This window comes from Neovison vison, chromosome 11 (genome assembly GCF_020171115.1).
Source record: "Neovison vison isolate M4711 chromosome 11, ASM_NN_V1, whole genome shotgun sequence".
Classification (NCBI taxonomy): Eukaryota; Metazoa; Chordata; class Mammalia; order Carnivora; family Mustelidae; genus Neogale; species Neogale vison.
The window spans coordinates 193556390-193574972 of record NC_058101.1 but is presented as its reverse complement, the minus strand read 5'-3'; the positions used below and the strand labels follow the sequence as shown (position 1 = coordinate 193574972).

The window sequence follows — 18583 nt, the reverse complement described above, 5'->3', positions numbered from 1 at the left end:
GACTATAATCCCTGTGCTGTACTTTTCATCCTTGTGACTGACTTATTTTATAACTGGAAGTTTGTACCTCTTAATCCCATTCCCCTATTTCAACCATTCCCCCACTTTCTTCCCCTCTGGCCACAACTAGTTTGTTCTTTGTTTTTATGAGTCTCTTTTTCTGTTTTTTTGTTCATTTGCTCATTTTGTTTTTTAGATCCCACATGTATGTGGGCTTATAGGGTATTTTTGTCTTTCCTCTGACTGATTTCACTTAGCCTGATGCCTTCTAGATGCATCCAGGTTGTTAGAAATGGTGAGCGTTCTTTTTTATGACAGAGTGATATTCCATTGTATATACCTACAACTTCTTTATCTGTTCATCCATCAGTGGACACTTTGATTGCTTCTGTATCTTGGCTGTTGTAAATTATACTGCAGTAAACATAGGGGTGCATCGATCTTTTCAAATTAGTGGGTTTTCATTTTTTTTCAGGTAAATACCCAGATGTAAAATTACTGGAACATATGGTATTTCTATTTTTAATATTTTGAGGAGCCTCCACACTGTTCTCCACAGAGGCTGTACCAGTTGGCATTCCCACCAACAATGCACGAGGTTCCCTTTTCTCCACATCCTCGCCAACACTTGTTATTTCTTATGATTTTCATACTAGCTCTTCAGACTGGTGTGACGTCATTATCTCATTGCAGTTTTGATTTTCCCCAAGCTGCTTTTAACATTCAACATTTAAGAATCATTTCAGTATTAGTACATTAAGTCAAGTTCATTTATTTTTTAGTTATATGTCATATTCCATTATAAGATTATACCACAATGTATCCATTATTTTATTGATGGACACTGGACTGTTTATGATTGTTTTTGCTCTTAGTAACACCATGAAGAACCTGTCCATGTATGAGATTTTCTTTAGATTTGCACTGATTGGTACAATAGTCAGTAGCTTAAAGTGTGGCTACTCTAAATTGCATTGTGCTATATATATAAAATACGCACCAGACTTTGAAGATTTAGAATGAAAAAAAAAAAGTAAAATATCTCATTAATGATTTTTATACTCATTGCCTATTAAGTTGACTGTATTTTTATATATTTTATTTAAATAAAAGATATCATTAAAATAATTTCACCTATAATTTGGCTACTAAAAAGTTTAAGATTATATATATATGACTTGCACTGTAATTTTGTTGGACAAGGCTGGTCTAGATCAGGGCCAGTAATTGCCATCTACAGTATGGTAATCTGTGTTTGTAAATAAAGTTTTATTGGAAAACATGTCCATTCATTTATATAGAGTTGATGACTGCTTTCCTGTTGCCATAGCAGAGTTGAGTAGTTGTAACAGAGACCATATGATCCATAATCCTAAAATATCACCCATCTGGCCTTTTAAGGAAATGCTTGTTGACCCCTATTCTAGAGCAGTGATTTTTAGTCATTTTTTAACAATGACCCACAATAAGAAATTTATTGGCTATCATGACCCAGTAGGCACACACCTATAAAAGTTTCACAAAACAATGTTTCAAAAATCCTTACTGAAATATTTTCGTGTTTTCTGGTCCCATAGCAGCCTATTTTGTTAAACTGCTGGTAAATTGCCATGACTCACTAAATTGACTGGGCGGCACGTTCACTAGTAGTGATTTGAATAACATTTCTCAAGGACATCTATCCAAGGGGTGTGTGTGTGTGTGTGTGTGTGTGTGTGTGTGTTCACAGATACACATTTACATATTTTTTTAGTTTTATCTGTTTGTATACATTTCATTCAGTGTTTTTCTAGGTTTATGGACTGGGGAGCTTTGCCAGCTCAGCAGCTCTGGTGCCGGAATTTCTCCATTGGCAATTTTCTGGGCCAGAGGAGCAAGAGACTACAAAGGCCACTTTGGAGGGGGCTGGGTCATTGCATTGCCACAGAGCTGGCTTCTCTCCTAGACCCAGGAGTTGTCATTACTCACAGCTGCATATCTAGGCTTTATCTGCAAAAGCCATGATTGATAGATCAGAGGAGAATAAAAATATTTTACAAAACTTTCCATGATTTTATTTTGCCAGAGGGTAACATAAAGATAATCTACTGCCAGAGCACTTCCTGAGGATCTGATATTTCCCAGAGCCCTACAGTGACATTAAAACGTAAGGCATACTATTGGTCGTGACCTGGCCATCACTGTCACAGCTTACACTTGACAGCTGTAAGCTATTTCTCAATGTGGGTTCTAAGAATTGGGGGTGAGGAGAAGGACGTATTCCTGAAGAGTATTTTCATGGGAGCTAACAAACTTTCTCTAAACTTTCCTGGTGATCAGTACAGCATCCCCGGGACTGCAAAGACCAATGGAGGGTCTGGCAATGTTGAACACAAAGAACAGTGGATACATTCTTGACTGTAAGGTCATGTGCATTAAATAAGGCAGCTCTGATGCCAGATCAATACTGCATTGTATATTTCCTACAGCCGATATTGAGATATAGATCTGCTGTAGTGGGAACAGGACTGTCATCAGGAAATACCAGTTTGGACAAATCTGGGTTACCACCAACAGGGAGAGAGCTAGATTGATTGTGGTCTGCCTCACTTGGTGGCAAAAATGTCAGATCAGATTGAATATTCATGTAGTCCTTGGAAAAAGGGAAGGAGAAATCAATAAGCTAACTGCTTTACCCGATAACAGGCAGTGTTTTCTCCAAGGCAAGTTATTTATGTCTTGAACTTGGTATTCCGGTCGTGATATGTTGGTAATGGTGTCTTAGAGATGCAACAAAAGATTTCATAGAAAGCCTAAGGGCAGATTCTATGCTTCAGGAAGAAGGATTATGTCAACGTATTTCTGAGCATTGTACTAGAAGTCTGGTTAAATTGATAGAAAGTTTTTGTTAATTCCAAGGAATAACCTAGACCCTTTGAAGCTCTGTTAAGAGAGTACCAGACAAGAGGAAATCCCACCTTTTTAGTCCTAATTTGCAATTCATTTGCCCTGCAGAAGCTACCCAATCTCCGTATATCTTTGTAATTGACTCATATGATAATGTTCGTGTTTTTCTTCATAGAGATGTTGTACAGTCTACAATAGGGGACATATGTTTTGGCCAACAGGGTTAGAATATGAAGGCGGTTCCTCCTAAATCATGATTTTGGATTTGTCTAAATTTCATAGAGTCACCCGTCCTAACCGTACTTGACAAATCTCCTACCATTCACATGCATAAGGTTTCAAAAGTGTGCCCATTCTCTCTTCCCAGGATCATCCTTTTTTCAAAACTTGCTGGTGCTTCAGGTTCCCAGAGCATAGTAGGTTCATGACCCATTGCCTGGCTTTTGAACTGAACCCAAATTAATCACTTTTCTTGTTTGTTCTTGCATTTTCCAGGCACCTTTTAAAAATGAACAAGAGCAGCTCTGATTTGGAAAAAGTAAGCCAGGGCTCTGCAGAGAGCCTCAGTCCTCCCTGCAGGGGCGTCCACGTCAGCTTCAACACGGGCTCCACGGACAGCCTGGCCTCAGACTCCAGGACCTGCAGTGATGGAGGTAACAGACTTGACCTTGAGGGGGAGGCTTAGATTCTCCCAAGTCTAGAAAGCCAGCCGTGGTCTCACTGCTAGGATTTGGAATGGCTGAGCTAGACCTACCATCTTGGTCCTACTTTGACAGTGAGGTAGACTCCACCGAGAGGGGCAGTTGCCATTAATTCCCCGTTGGATACGTGACGAGGCACCTCATGCCGTCCTGCTTTTTCTACCGACACACAGTGCGTCCACTGGCTCCTGGGGTGATGAGCTATCTATGTATAGGTCTGTCTTCCATTTCTGTCCTCAGGATGTGTTCTTGGGGCATTAGTACCACCAACCACAAGCTTTTACCCTCCACGTTTCTCTCTCCCTCTCCACTATCTTGTTTACTCCTTCATGTGCATGAGGGCACACCCCCGTGCACACGTGCACACACTCACTTGGAAACGGCAGGCACTTATGTATATGTTTGTTGAATTAAAGCATGGAGGCTTCATGAGACTACCAGCCATCCTGCTCCGTGGAGAAAGCTCTAAGGTGTACTATGCGGGTATGTCCTGATTGGGCACATTCCTAAGAAGGAACTCTTGTGTTTCTGTAGTCGTAATGGGTAGTGTTAAAGCCTCTCACCATTTCAACATTCTTTGCATGTGTGTGTGTGTCTGTGTGTTTCTTCTGCTTTTCTCTTAAACTCGCTTTAGCATGTTAGTTTTCGACATGTGCTAACATGACGACCTCTCTCATTCCAATGGAAATATTTCTTCCCAGTAGGCAATTTTGGAGTCGAGACTTCCATTGTAAAGTCGCAGTCACCAACGTATTTCTATTGGAAAGATGAGTACTCCAAAGTCTAGAGCCTATTTTGTGTCAGTCTGTGGTGTGTTCTTATGGGAAACTTCTGATAGCTCAGACTTTAAAATAGGAAATCGCTTCGTCTTGATTGGGGTAGGATGTGGCGAAAGTGGGCTTTCTTACTCTGCAGATTTTCCCCTTTTCATGGTTCTGTCTTTATCATGTGCCAGTTATTCAATGGGAATGCACTTCAAAATGGGCATTCCTAGATCAACAAAAAGTGTATGCCTTGTTACTAGAATTTGGGCCCTTAGAATGAAAGATTTTATTCTCCTTATGAACGCTTGTGCTTTCTCCTGCTTATGGCTCCTGCTTATGGCTCTACACCCTAGACCGTGCTTCCTTTCTCCACCCTCCCTTTGTCATAGCTATTAAACATCAGTCTAGAGACCGTCTAGACCACACTGGTCATGAAATGTGAAGAAGCCTTCAGTCTGCTTCTCATCGTTAATCAAGGTGGCTTGCTTCCGGTCTGTTCCTAAACAGTTACCTTTCAATCCCATGAATTCTTACTCGCTTCTACCTCATAGAAAGAATATTGAAGTATTTACCCATCACACCTTTTGTGACTGTATCTAGCCCTGAAGCTGAGAGAGTGGATCTGAAGGGAGGTAGAGTTAGTTCAAGCTAAAGTTCCTAGAGACCAGAATGTAATGTCTTCTTTAATATTAAATCAAAAGATATCATTAGACTATTTGTTTTGCCAGTAAGAATTCACTAGTGAAAAAAGACACATTTTCCAGACTTTTTGTATCTGCAGTAAAGACGGACCTGAGTGAGTTGAGGACAAAGTCACTCCAGAGTGTATCATAATAGTTTGTGTAACTTTCTTGGAAGCTTGTCAGGGTTAGTGGTTAAAGTTAGTTTTCTACTATTTGGGTTTTGTGGCCAAAAAAAAAAAAGTTTTAAATTTTATTTAAAATGGGGGGTGCACCTGGGTGGCACAGTCGGCTAAGTGTCCAACTCTTGGTTTCAGCTCAGGTCCTGACCTCAGGGTCATGAGACGGAGCCCTGCGTTGGGCCCTGTGCTCAGCGGGGAGTCTGCTTGAGGTTCTCACTTTCCCCTTCCGTCTTCCCCTCCCCCACTTCTCACATGCATGAGCGCACACTCTCCCTCTTTCTCAAATAAAGAAATCTTTCTAAAAAATTTTATAAGAAAAACAAACATAATTGGAATATATTACTTTGTTGAATTTTAAAAACCGATGTGTCTAAATTTTAGGTTTACAAAGTGTCATCTTTATGTCAGTGTTCACGTCACTTCTTCAGGCTTGTACCCCATGTCACACCCCTCAGAGCACATCTGTTATCCCATCTGTCCATGCGGGCAATTCAGCTGAACAGTGAGTCTACTCAGTGGAAGGAAAAAAATCTATGAAAGCAGTTGTCTGGTTGGTGCTTGGCTTGGAGGGACAGACCGCACGTGTCAGGACAGATCCATGCACGCCGCCGAGAGGTGACCTGTGGGGAATAGCCGGGAGGCACAGAGGTCGGCTAAATGATCACCACAAATGGTCATCAGAAGACTCTCATGCTGTAAATGGTTCCTTTCAAATAGGTGAACATAATGCCCCATGGAGATCATTTTCCTCTTCGATTTAGGGTAACGTTAAAATTCAGTGCCACAGTTTAACACACATCCCTGATGCCAGGTTCCCACAGTCCGGCAGATTAGAAAGTGCTCTGTGGAACCGAAGCTGTTGGCACCAGCAACAGGTAAGAGGTCTGGCCACACAGTGAATTTAGGTGTGAATTCGCATGAAGGTCAGTGTTCGTGTTTTTATAGCTAGCAGACCAGAAACATAGCCAGGTTAATGAAATATCCTCATGGTAGTCCGCTTCTTTTCCTCAGTAGTTATGCCAAGGGTTTTTGGTGGTTTATTTTTTTAAGATTTTATTTATTTATTTAAAAGAGAGAGCACACACGAGCAGGGTGGAGGGGCAGAGGGAAAGGGACAAGCCCGCTCCCCTCTGAGCAGGGAGCCCAATGCAGGGCTCGATCCCAGTTCCCCGGGATCATGACCTGAGCTGAAGGCAGCCATTGAACCTACTGAGCCACCCAGACACCCTGCCCCCCCAAGAGGATTTTTTAAATATATGCATTAGTTCAGTCATTGACTTGATAGATACTTGTAGAATCCAGACCTCGTGCTGGATACGATTTTAGATGTTGAATGTAGAGCAGTGACAAAAAAGGCCCAGTTCCTTCTCTCCGATTCCAGTGGGGAGAGATGGACAAGGAGAAAGATAAAGGGCTAAAGTAAAACAGCCAGTGTGTCGGATGGCAGTGAATGCTATGAAGAATCAAGCCAGGAAGTGGGCGGGAAGGGGTGGGCGGTTCTGTCAAGAGGAGAGACAGTCAGTCCACACAGATCAGACATCAGTTGGGAGTGACAGCCTGACCTTCACTGAGCATTTGCTCCTCGACTCGGGCTGTTACCTGAGACTCCGTAAGAAGAAAAGGCGGCCCTTTTTCAGGGTCTTTTTCAGAGACTCCCTAGCTGAAAATAGTGTGTTCTGACTGTCAAACAGGCTCTCAGAGCGCTTGATCCTAAATTGGCGGGTCTGGTCTAATAGATTCCATTTGGTGTTTTGCTCTAACAGGGATGAGGCCCGCCTCGTCCCCCACCCCTGTGGAGACACACTGAGTCATGGGATCTGTTCTGGGAGATTGATTAGTGAAGGAGGAAGAAGATATCCCAAAGGAAAAGATAGTCATTTTTTAAAATGTCTGTGGCCTGAGCCCTTACAATATCACCAAGGTGAAGCTTTACCTTAGCTTAAACTATTCCCTTTAAACTGAATTTTAAAATCCTATTTTATCACTTCAGTAAAGTCAGTACGTGTCTCTGAATAACAATTCACTTGATGGGGAAAGATATGACAGGAAAAATCAGAGTCATCAGATAACCTCTAAATGAGCTCCCACCTTTGAAATTCTGAGGATATTTTTCTATATCTTATCAGAAATTCTTATCCATACTTTTTTTTAAAAAATTTTAAGAAGATTTTATTTATTCACACAGAGAGAGCACAATCAGGGGGAGTGGCAGGCAGAGGCAGAGGGAGAAGCAGGCTGCCTGCCGAGCGTAGAGCTGGGTATGGGGCTGCATCCCGGGGCTCTGGGATCATGAGTGGAGCCGAAGGCAGACACTTAACTGACTGAGCCATGCAGTCTCCCCTTTTATCCGTATTTAAAATGTCATAAACCTCAATAGGACACATTCTTACACTTAATATATCTTGAAGTCTTTCAAATCAGAACCTCTGATTTGAATCTCATTTGAATCAGAATCTCATTTTTGTTAATGCTGCGTATTTTGTCATTGTGCAAAGCGGTTAAACCCCTCTGTTAAACAATGCACGGTTAGGTGATCTTCATTACCAGTCTCCGGTAAGATCCTGTGACACACCTTAAGATAAGTTGGTGAGCATATCTGTAAGATAAATTCTTAGAAGAAGTGGAATCGGTATGTCAAAACAGACACATTTTAAATAGACATTTCCAAATTGTAAAATGTCCATTTGCACTTCCATCAACAGCATGGGAAAGGGCTTCAAACTAATTGTTAATCTTACTGTTAATTTGGAAGAAGACCCCTAAATGATACTGTGTTCTCACAGGAGATGGGGAGCCCAGGAGTCCAGGGCCGCACTGGGGCGGTGGGCATGGAATGTTTGCTATGTGCCTATTTCCAAACTGAGACCTCCTCTTTTGCATGTAAATTGCATTCAGGTCTCGATGATTGTTTCTTGGGATGATTAAGTGTTCTGGAGAGAGTCCTCACCAATGCCACATCTCCCTGCCAGTTGTAAAATGTTAATAACATGCTTCCATTTTCAGACCACGTTTACCTTCTTGAGAAAGCAAGCGTTCTTTTTGAAGGGATACTTGACTGCTTTTTTTTTTTTTTTTTTAACATTTAGAGTTGAGTCTTTCTGATTATGGGACCGAAGAGTTTGCACAGTTTTTCCCTGGAGGAAAAGCTACATGTGAGGCTAGACCACTCCCTCTGCCACCCGCTTCATGTATCAAGGGCCAGGAAGAGAAGGTTTAATAGAAACCATCAAGAGTGCCATTTCGGCATGCCATGGGCAAGGGGCCCGCATAGATGACTTTCTCTGAATGAGGCCACGGGCTGTAGGAGAGGTTTGATCCATCTGCTTTTTGCCCTGTGCCTTGCATTTAGTAGGTGCTCAGGAAACATTGAATGGACGGGTACATCTCTACAGCCATTTCCAGCTGAACAGTCCATATCCTCACTAAAAAAAAAAAAAAAAAAAAAAAAATCCATGGAACACTCCCAAGTTTTTCAAATAAAAGAAAATTCCATTTGCTTCACCTTACCTGCAGTTGGAGAATAGCCAGACCCAAAAGCTAAGAATTTGGAGCTTGGGTGCTCCTGGCCCTGAGTCTGCCCTTGGCCTCTACAGTTGTCCTGGGCAGCTGCTGTCAGAAGGCAGAGCTGTGCACCGAGGGAGACAGACGGGCTCATTCACACAGCTCAAAACTGGACTGACCACTTCCTCCTTAAGCCTGCCTCTCATTTTGGCTGAAGAGAACAATGAAGGTACCTATTAAAACCCAGCAAGAAGAGAGGACTCTATAATAAAAGAAAACATCCCAGTACTACGTTTGAACTTCTGGCCTGCCTTTCTGCCTTGGCTTTAAGCTGTTTATCCCAACCACTAAAATCCTGATTTCTTCTCTGCTTTCTAAATACAATGGCACCAAACTCGTATTCCTTCCCCTTGGTCTTTTTAGGATCCTACCTGGTGTCCCGTATGTGATATGTAGCTTTTCCACCAGAAACACTTTTTTCTTCCCTGAAATGCGCACCCTATAGACATATAGACATGTTCTACTCTATAGTTGGCTACTGGCTTTATACATAGAGTTAGAAATGGGAAGAAGAACTTTTGGAGCTCTTTGGCCCAATTAGTATGAAAAGTCATTTCAAAACCTACCGGTGATGTAACTATGATGAAGGCAAACTTCCCAGAAAAGTATTTTCCATTTTCACCTTTTTTTAACACTCTTCACTGTAAGCCAGAATTTGGAAACAGGGTGATCTAGCACCAGCCTAAAACCAGGATATATTTGAATTCTTCTCATTGCTGTTGAAGCTGAGTCCTGAGAATATGGGCTTGGCCAAAGTTTTTTCAGGAGTTTAGGGTTGGGTTGTTTTTGTTGTTTTTTTTTCCTAGTCACATTTTCCTGAACCAGTGTTTTGCCTGTGATTTCTGTAGCTATTTTAGGTGTCAAGGCATATCTGTCCCCTCTTTTTTCTGGCTCTCCTGAGGGCAGAGTGTGGCAGTTGTTGCAAATACAGTGGATGGAGCTGGCAAAACATAGGGGTTAGAACACCAACCCCCGCACAGTCAAAAATCCACATATAACTTCTGCCTCCCCAGAAATGTTAACTACTAATAAGCCTACTGTTGACCAGAAGCCTGATAACGTGAAGAGTCAACTCAAACGTATATTGTATGTTGTAGGTATTACATACTGCGTTCTTACAGTACAGGAAGCTGGAGAAAAGAAAATCATAAGGAAAAGAAAATACATGTACAGTACAGTACTGTATTTATTTAAAAAAAAGAAAACACATATAAGTGGACCCATTCATTCTGACCCCATGTTGCTCAAGGGTCTGCTGCAGTAAGAATGTAGCTGCTATGTTGCCTATAGCCATGTTCATGAGGAGGGTAAGAGACTGAAGAAACTGGTGGAATCAGAGTGGGTCTTTAGGGGTGTCCTCTGGCCCCATAGCAAATAGGTACTGCTTGTTTCATGGTGGAGGAATTGCAGTTTGGTCGAGAAGGGCCTCACGTTGACATGTCTTTCGGAGTAGCCCCAGGATACCACCAGCTGAGCTGTTATGTGGACCTGGGTGCCCGGGGCTCTCAGAGTGAAGGATGGGCTTCTCACTCGTTGTGGTTCCAAATCTGGAGGAAAACTTCAAGAAACCGGAAGGAAGGGAAAGGAAGGAAGAAGAAAGGAAGGAGGAAGGGAAGGAAGGAAGGAAGGAAGAAAGAGGGAGGGGGGAGGAAAAGAAAAGAAAGAAGAAAGAGAAAGAAAGAAAAGAAAAGAAAAAAGAAAAGACCTTAAGAAGGATGCCTCTTGTTAGAAGGTGGTTGTGCCTGTTATAGAATTAGGCAATTTTTTTTAAACCTCAAAATCACCATATGTGTACAAAATCCCCAATTATATGGGTGAGGTGCACATTTCGGGTAAGCCTCACTTCCCTGGATGAGGTTTGGGTGACGGCAGCCCTGCCCTGCTGGGGACGTGTGTGGTCGGGGGTCACTCAGAGGCAGTGCCATCCGCTAGTACACGCTTTGTTGGGTGACAGACACATAGCATCTAAGAACCAAAGAAAAATGACCCGTTCTCCACCTAATACCCAGTCCTCCTTCCAGATTTACCTATAGATCTGATCAAAGCCACCCAGGAGAGCAAGGGAACAGCCAGAGGGGTAAGGGAGAAAATCACTTCCTTCCCACTGCCTGAACACACAAGTTATTTTTGGTGTGGAAGCAGAACCTCTCGATTCTCTTTGGTAATCTAGGGAATAAGAAGTATTACAGATTTTATTTTATTTTATTTTATTACGATTCCTGCTATCCCTACAGATTGAAAAGTTGACCGCAGGGGCAGCTGAGGGAGCTAGAGATAGAGAAACCGTGGAAAGAAGAGAGCCCTCTGTCTAGCGGTATTTTATTTCCAAAGCAGCTTTGAGACAAAATGCTTGTTGGGAAGGGTTGAAAATGGAGCAAGTGGCCAAAATTACAGACTATTCGCTGCTGGAAGGGACCTCCACTGTGATGCCATTCGGTCAGTTTTTAAATGAGAGAACTCCGTTGGGTGAGGGCAACGGCGAGTGGGTCCTGCTGTTTGCCCTCAGACCACAGTTGAGGCAGAAAAGGTGGTAAAGGGGGCGTCATGGAGAGCTATACAGGGAGGCAAGGATGGAGAAATAGCACAGGGCTTAAAGCGGCAGTGAGCCCAGAAGTTGATTTGTCAGACACATCCCGGCCAGCAGGACTGGGGACCAGAAGGAGTCCTCTCCCTAGGCAGGCTGACCCTGTCCCTGGAGACACTGATTCAAGCATTGACGGGAGACTCTGATCACATGCTCCCTGCCTCCCCACGTTCCCCTACCCCCGTCCGTGTCTGTTGATAACAAACGGAGAATCTGACACTTAGACCCATTCTGCTGTCCAGAAAGCAGAAAGGCCAGAAGATGGACCTGTTTTCCTCCTGGCTGCCCTCCTGCTCATCACCCGGGAACCTGATGGCTAAGGCTTAGTGTCCTTGGAGAGCCACATATGTAAGGAGTCTTGCTCTTCCGTTCTTCAGCCCAGGAGCTAGCGAGGGCTCCTCCCCCGGGTCTCTTGGCCTCTGCTAGAGGGAGGAAGTGGGTGGACCGCCCTGGCCTTCTGCTGCCTTCACTGCTAGCTGCACCCTTGAGAGGAGAAATGTTCCTTCCTGGAGAGTGTGGGGTAGGGGACACACAGAACCCAGGGATTCAGAACCTGCTGAGATCAACTGCACTCAGGGTCTCGGGTCCTCTGGCTGCCCGGCTCTCACTTGCCCCGCTTCTGGCTGTGGGGGGAGGTACACGGGTGTGTAGAATTGACTGGCCTGACCGTGTGCCGCTGCTGCTTAGTTTATCGCCAGCCTGGCGTCCTGCAAGGCTATAAATCAGTCACGCAGCCTTGCTGGCCCGGGGCCCCACCTGTCATTAGCAACGCAGGGTGAGGTGGGAAGGAAAACTGATTGTGATCTTGATAAGCCACTGGGCAGCATGAGTGCTTGCCTTGTGCAGACGTGGGAGCGTGAGAAGCACTGTGCTTTCCCTGGGGTCTGGGAGGGAAGACAGCAGAGCCAGGGAAGACAGCAGGGAAGATGCAGATGTGGAGCCTGATGGCCTCGCTGTGCTGTGTGGGCTTCTCTCCCCATGAGCCTGTTGTTTCCTGGCTCCTGTGTTCATCAAGCTGCCTGCATCTACCTTACCCTGCAGTGAGCTTTGCATCTGGGGTTGTCCCAGACAGGAGGCCCCCATGGCTGGCTCCCTGACTGTGCTGTCGTTGGCGAAGCTGCAGCATCAATGTCAGTGCCTGCGCTGCCCAGGGCCAGGGGAGCCCCGAGGATGTGCGTGTGCCCCTTGCTCCCAAGAAGGACCCTCTTCCCTATGGAGTATCCTGAGTAAGGAGACCCCGTGTTGATCGGAAAGGCCTGGCGCCTGTGCTTGTCCCTCGGGGTCCCTTCTGTCCCCACTTTGGTTGGAGAAAGCAGAGGGGGACTCAGTGTGGGCAGAGAAAGTTGTTGATGCTGCGGGAGCAGCCCTGGAAAGATTTTGCGCGTAGTTTGCTTCCTTGGGGGCCTTTCCCCGCACACCCGGCTCTTGCGAACCGGTCATGCTGCTGAGGTGGGGACAGGTGCAGAGGGACACCGCGTGTCATGTCCTTGAATGTAAGACCCGTGTTGCTCCCACATTTTAACCTTCAGGATCCTGGGAGGCATTTTACAACCTGTGAATACAGTGAGTGTTTCTGTTACTGCCGTCAAAGCTGCTATCAGAAGAGTGGGGAACATCCTCTAGTCGGTTCTGAGAGTGAAGGAAATGAAGACTATTTCAGTTTGCCCCTTTCTGTGCCCAGTGGCGATGCCTTTTTTCCTGCCTGTTTTTACCTGAACTCTTGTTTCATTGGGAAAACTCCATTGTCTACGCTGATATGAAGAGGGAAGTCCAGTTTTCGTCCTGTCTAGACTGGCCCTCCAGCTCCCCCTCTGTGATGCTTCTGAACATCCCCATGCTTTGGGGGTGGGCGAAGGGGCTGAGGCCGTGATGGAGGCCCCCACCCTGCCCCCCATCAGGGTCAGCATCCTGTGTGCCCCACTCTGGGAACTGGGGGTCTAGGAAAGACTCGCTTTCCCTTGAGATCTGTTTCGTCATTTATAAAGTCACGTACCTCCACCTTCTAAGATATTTCTGGGTCCACCCTGCTCCCCAAGGCACCAGGGTGTTTGTCAAAACTCACAGAAGTACACACCAAAAAGGGAGAATTTTGCTGTAGGTAAATTTACTCTCTAATAACCTGACTTTTTAAAAAAATCCATTCAAAGCAAGCATTAAGGTTTGCTGTTGTCATTATTGCTTGAATGTTGGAAACAACCTAAGTGTCCATCATGAGGGGATCAGTTAGCTAAATTATGATACTTACATAGGATGATATATTATGGGTCACTGTTAAAAAGAATTAGGGTAGATCTGTACATCTGGTGTGAAATACCTTCTTTGAGTAAATGTGTGCTGTGCATTTGTTTAGGTCATTTGGCAGATCTCCGGAAGGATCCCTGGAAATTGCCAGCAGTGGTTTCCTCTGATGAGGGAGCCTGGGGGCTAAAGGGACGGGTGAGGAGGAAGACTTCACTGAAACTGTATACCTTTCTTGCATTGTGAATTTTGTTCATTGTGCATCTGTTGTCTCTAAGAAATAGGTACAAATAAAATAAATTGCTTTGACTGCAGGGCCCCTCACTGAGTGTCATTGGCCCCTAGCCTGATTGTTGCTGTTTCTCTGTTTCAGGCCCTTCATCTGAGCCGGCGCACTCACCCACCAGCAGTGGGAAGAAGCTCTTTGCTCCTGTTCCCTTCCCTTCAGGCTCTACTGAGGATGTGTCCCCCAGCGGCCCCCTCCAGCCTCCACCTCTCCCCCAGAAGAAGTTAGTGAGCCGGGCCGCCTCTTCCCCTGATGGTTTCTTCTGGACCCAAGGGTCCCCCAAGCCAAGAACGGCAAGTCCCAAGCTGAACCTCAGCCACTCAGAAACCAATGTCTGTGCCCACGAAGATCCCCACTTCAGCTACTCCTCAAGCCCTGGGAGCCGCCATCATCCAATCTTCTCTTCTGAGCCCCTGGAGAAAACATTCAGAAGCAACGGCCACTGGGTGCCAGCGCCAGGGCTGGCGGGGAGCAAGAGCAGCTGCGGGAGCCCCAGCCTCCGGTGCAGAGGGGTCCCCTCGGCCTCCTCCTCCCAGCTGAGCGTGTCCAGCCAGGCGTCTGCCAGCAGCACCCAGCTCCACTTCCACAGCCTGCTGAGCAGCATCAGCAGCAAGGAGGGCACCTATGCCAAGCTCGGGGGGCTCTACGCCCAGTCCCTGGTCCGCCTTGCGGCCAAGTGCGAGGACCTCTTCATGGGCGGCCAGAAAAAGGAGCTGCACTTCAACGAGAATAACTGGTCGCTCTTCAAACTGACCTGTAACAAGCCCTGTTGTGACTCGGGGGATGCCATCTACTACTGTGCCACCTGCTCTGAGGACCCCGGCAGCACCTATGCGGTGAAAGTAGGTACCAGCCCACCCCCCTGCTTCCATTCTGCACTGCAGCCATCTGGCCGGGGCTGGGAGAGGGCTGCAGCTCGGGCGAGTCCTCTCACAGTCCAGGCCGCCGGAGCAGGCTCAAAGCCAGAGTTCTTGCTCACACAGAGTGCTCACTGATTTCTCGCTCAGCCCCCCCAGGACACTGTGTGGGAAGATTTGTCGTGTGAACGTGGCATTCCTCCTCTGCGTTTGGGAGTGAGCCCATGTGGTCTAGTTGGATTAGGGAGACAAGTTGTCTTTTTAAGGCAGCAGAGAGTTCATTGCATTCACTTATTCATCAGATTTTTACGGAGTGCCAGTCATGCGCCAGGTAAACTTTTGTAAAGGTCTGAGTAGACAGAGGGGAACATAAGGTTCCTCTGGAGCTTGTAATTCAGGAAGGGAGACAGCCACTGAAGATACTGTTCTGCACGTGTTAGAGCTGGAGAGAGGCAGGCCTAAGCACCATCTTGAGCAATAAGAGTAATTGTATCGATTAAGCATTCGCTCAGCAACAAGCCTCTCGGGTGTATTCACTCCATGACCGCACAGTGTCACAATGCATGGGGGATGGGAGGCACAAAATGATTAAGTAATCTGCCCACAGCTAGCCAGCAGCTGAGGTGGCTGCGAATGGTCCTTTGTTTTTCCTGCAACACCTTTGCTACCGTTCTGTCAGTTAAGAAAAGGGAAGTTCCCAGAAGTCAAGAGACTAGCCCAAGCTAACCCAGCTCTTGAATCTTTGCCACCGGATCAGGGCTGTTGCGAAGGAGAAAGAGAACACAAGCAGGCGGAGCAACAAGGAAAGGGATAGGGAGAAGCAGGCTCCCCGCTGAGCAGAAAGCCCGATGCAGGACTCGATCCCAGGACCCTGGGTTCAACCCGAACCGAAGGCAGCCGCTTCACTGACTGAGCCACCCAGGTGCCCCATGGTTTTTGTATTTCTTTCTTTCTTTTTTTTCCTTAAGATTTTATTTATTTGTTTAACAGAGATCACAAGCAGACAGAGAGGCAGGCAGAGAGAGAGAAGGGGAAACAGGCTCCCTGTTGAGCAGAGGACCCCCCCTCCCTTGATGCGGGGCTCGATCCCAAGACCCTGAGATCATGACCTGAGCTGAAGGCCGAGGCTTAACCCACTGAGCCACCCAGGTGCCCCGGTTTTTGTATTTCTGAGAGCTTGTCGTGGGCGCTGGGATATCTGGGCCCTCCTATAGTAATGCAGTTAGCCCCGTTCTCTGAAGGACAATGCATAACACCCACCTTTCCCAGAGGAGGTGAAAAACAAGCCTTCCTCCTTATTTCATTAGAAACGTAAGCCATAAGGAGACAGAAGATAGGCCCTCGCCCTCTAAGGAAGGCCGTGCCCCGGGTGTCTGATCTGACTTTGCCAGAGACTCGGCAGCTCAACGACTATCTTGGTCATGTACCAGAAGGAAATTCGGAGAACAGCTTCAAATATTCAGAGTCTAGGGAACAATGGCATCAATTTGCAAGCATGCCAGGCTGGGTAATTGTGGGGTGGGGGCTTTTGGAACATCCTTTCCCACGTGCAGCTGTTCTACTTCATTAACGCAGCAGTCTAGACGGAACTCAGTCATCTGGACGCCGGGGGGCCGGAGCAGGCCCCCTCCTGTGCCGTTGCCTCCCTGTCCACAGCTCACTTCATCTGTGGCTGGGAAGCAGGAGGAGCCTGGTGCCCAGTCCCCATGAGCAAAAGCAGGCTTGCACCTGCTCCCACGAGACGCCGGGCCCCCGTTTGTGGGCTCAGCGCCCTGCAGCAGCGAGGAGATTAAAGCCAGCTCTCGGAGCCCTGCTCCAGGAATATGCGGTAGGGGAAAAAGAAAAAAAAAAAAATCATCAGCTGTGTGCAAGTTTCTGGAGCTGCTTTATTCCTCAGTCAGCTCCAACTCCGGTTCGGTAATTAGGGACCTGTGTTAAGCCAGCTGGGCCTTCTTTATTTAACAAACGTGACTTCGCCCAGATTTTTAACCGCGAATCAGGCTGTGGCTCCGAAGTTAAAAGCGAGACTTGGCTCAGCAGAACGTTTGAAATTGGAGCTGAACCAAAGGTTTGTGTGGTCTTGCACCAAAACCCAAGCATAAACTCCCTGAAGATGAGGTGGGGGGTGTGGGGGGTGAGAGGAAGCCTCCCCGCCCCCGCGCCCCTTCCTTTACCCACCCCCACCATGCAGTGCTGTGAAAGCCATCTCAGGGGGCGCCCGCCCAGGCCCCCCCACCTTTGCACTGTGCTGTGGGCAGCGAGGAAGCCAAGGGTCCTAGCAGAGGACTAGCTCACTGATTTTGAAATGCATCCAGCCCCGTTGCCATTTACTCTGCTCCTTCATTAACATGTCTGTGCAAGCTGTCCGCGTGTTTGCTGGGCCCCACCGGCCTTTGATAGCCTTGAGAAAAGGGCTCCTTGGAAACAGTTCCCAGGCCCTGGCCAGCTGCACCCTCCAAGTTTGTACAGTAACCCCCCATCTAGGTCTGGGTTGCCTCACCATGTGGCTCCAGCCAGACCTGCAGAGCAATCACCATGGCAACCTTTTCCAGTGAGCGATCACCTCGGGCCAGGCATGGTGCTGGGAGCCACACCTGCCTTGTGTCATGGACCGCTCACGGTGGCCCTGGGGAAAAGGGACCTATCACCGCCCTGACTGCAGAGGAGAAATCGGACTAAGACACACCAGGTCCGTCCTCATTACTTGTGGATTCTGTATTTTTGCATCCACTCTCTAGAATTTATTTATAACCCTAAACCCTTTTCTGTGGTGGCTGCACGCGCAGAGTAGGGGGAGATTTGAGTGACCCAATGGACGAATTCCTGGCCCCGGTGTGACACGGCAAGGCCCTGGCTTCCTGTCTCAGTGCTCACCTGTTAACTAGGGGTCCTTGCTGTGGTCTCTCAATGGCCTTGTTCCTCCCACGTCTGTGTTTTGGGTTGATGATTTCACTGTTGTTAATGACCAAGCTAGGCGCTGCAGTCCTGTCTGGAGTTCCTGGGTGCCAGAGGGCTGTGGCGTGGGCCCTGGGAGAGTGTTAGAGAAGCTTCGTTTGGGACTGAGTTAGGTGCTCTTTGCCGTGAGTTCTCGGTTAGCGAATCAGCACTACCAGCTGCTCAAGAGTCTTTAAACAGAAACACCCACAAAATGAGGTTCCGTACTGGCGAGTTGGCAAAAATCCCGTGACCGGACGCTTGTCAGAACTTTGCCTTCTGTTTCGCTTCAGAGCACTGGGTCGGTGTTCACTGGAATGGTGTTTGTGGCTACTTGAATCACTGCCAGTGTTTGCAGAGCTCGGAGGTGAGCCCAGGTCTTTTTCACTCCTGCCGCTGGAACACATCTCACTTGTACAGTCTTGGGCAAATCATTTCACCCCTCGGAGCCTCTGTTTCCTCCTCCGAAGCAGCATCTGCCTCCTCTTTCCTCTTCAGGTTGTCTGAGATGTAATGAGACACTGTGTGAGAAATGCTTGGCGGGTACAGGGCCTCACGCGTGCGAGCATGAGGCTTCTGTCTGGTGGCCGAGAAGCTCTCACAGGAGAGTGACCTCGACAGCTCCATGCGCTGTAGTTGGGATCAAGATGTGAGACCACTTTTTGAGAACTGTAAATTCCCTTTCGTTTTTTGTTTTTTGTGTTTTGTTTTGTTTTTTTTGGAAGAGTTTTATAAATGTATTTGAGAGGAAGAGAGAGAGAAAACAAGCAGTGGGGAGGGGCAGAGGGAGAGGGACAAGGGGCTCGATCCCAGGACCCTGGCATCATGACCTGAGCCGACGGCAGGTGTTCCAGCGACTGAGCCACGCGGTGCCCCCCCCCCTGCTTAATAATGTTTCAGAAGACTTCCA

At 47.0% G+C, this 18583-nt stretch overlaps 1 protein-coding gene across 1 annotated transcript in view; it reads left to right on the top strand.

The window, feature by feature from the left end:
• The window catches only part of PRAG1 (PEAK1 related, kinase-activating pseudokinase 1), a 47186-nt gene that overhangs the window by 25078 nt on the left and 3525 nt on the right, over nt 1–18583 (top strand). Inside the window, exons 4-5 of the mRNA XM_044225541.1 lie at nt 3382–3539; nt 13970–14724. Coding sequence (XP_044081476.1) covers nt 3382–3539; nt 13970–14724 — 913 coding nt within the window. The remainder of the gene's footprint in view (nt 1–3381; nt 3540–13969; nt 14725–18583) is intronic.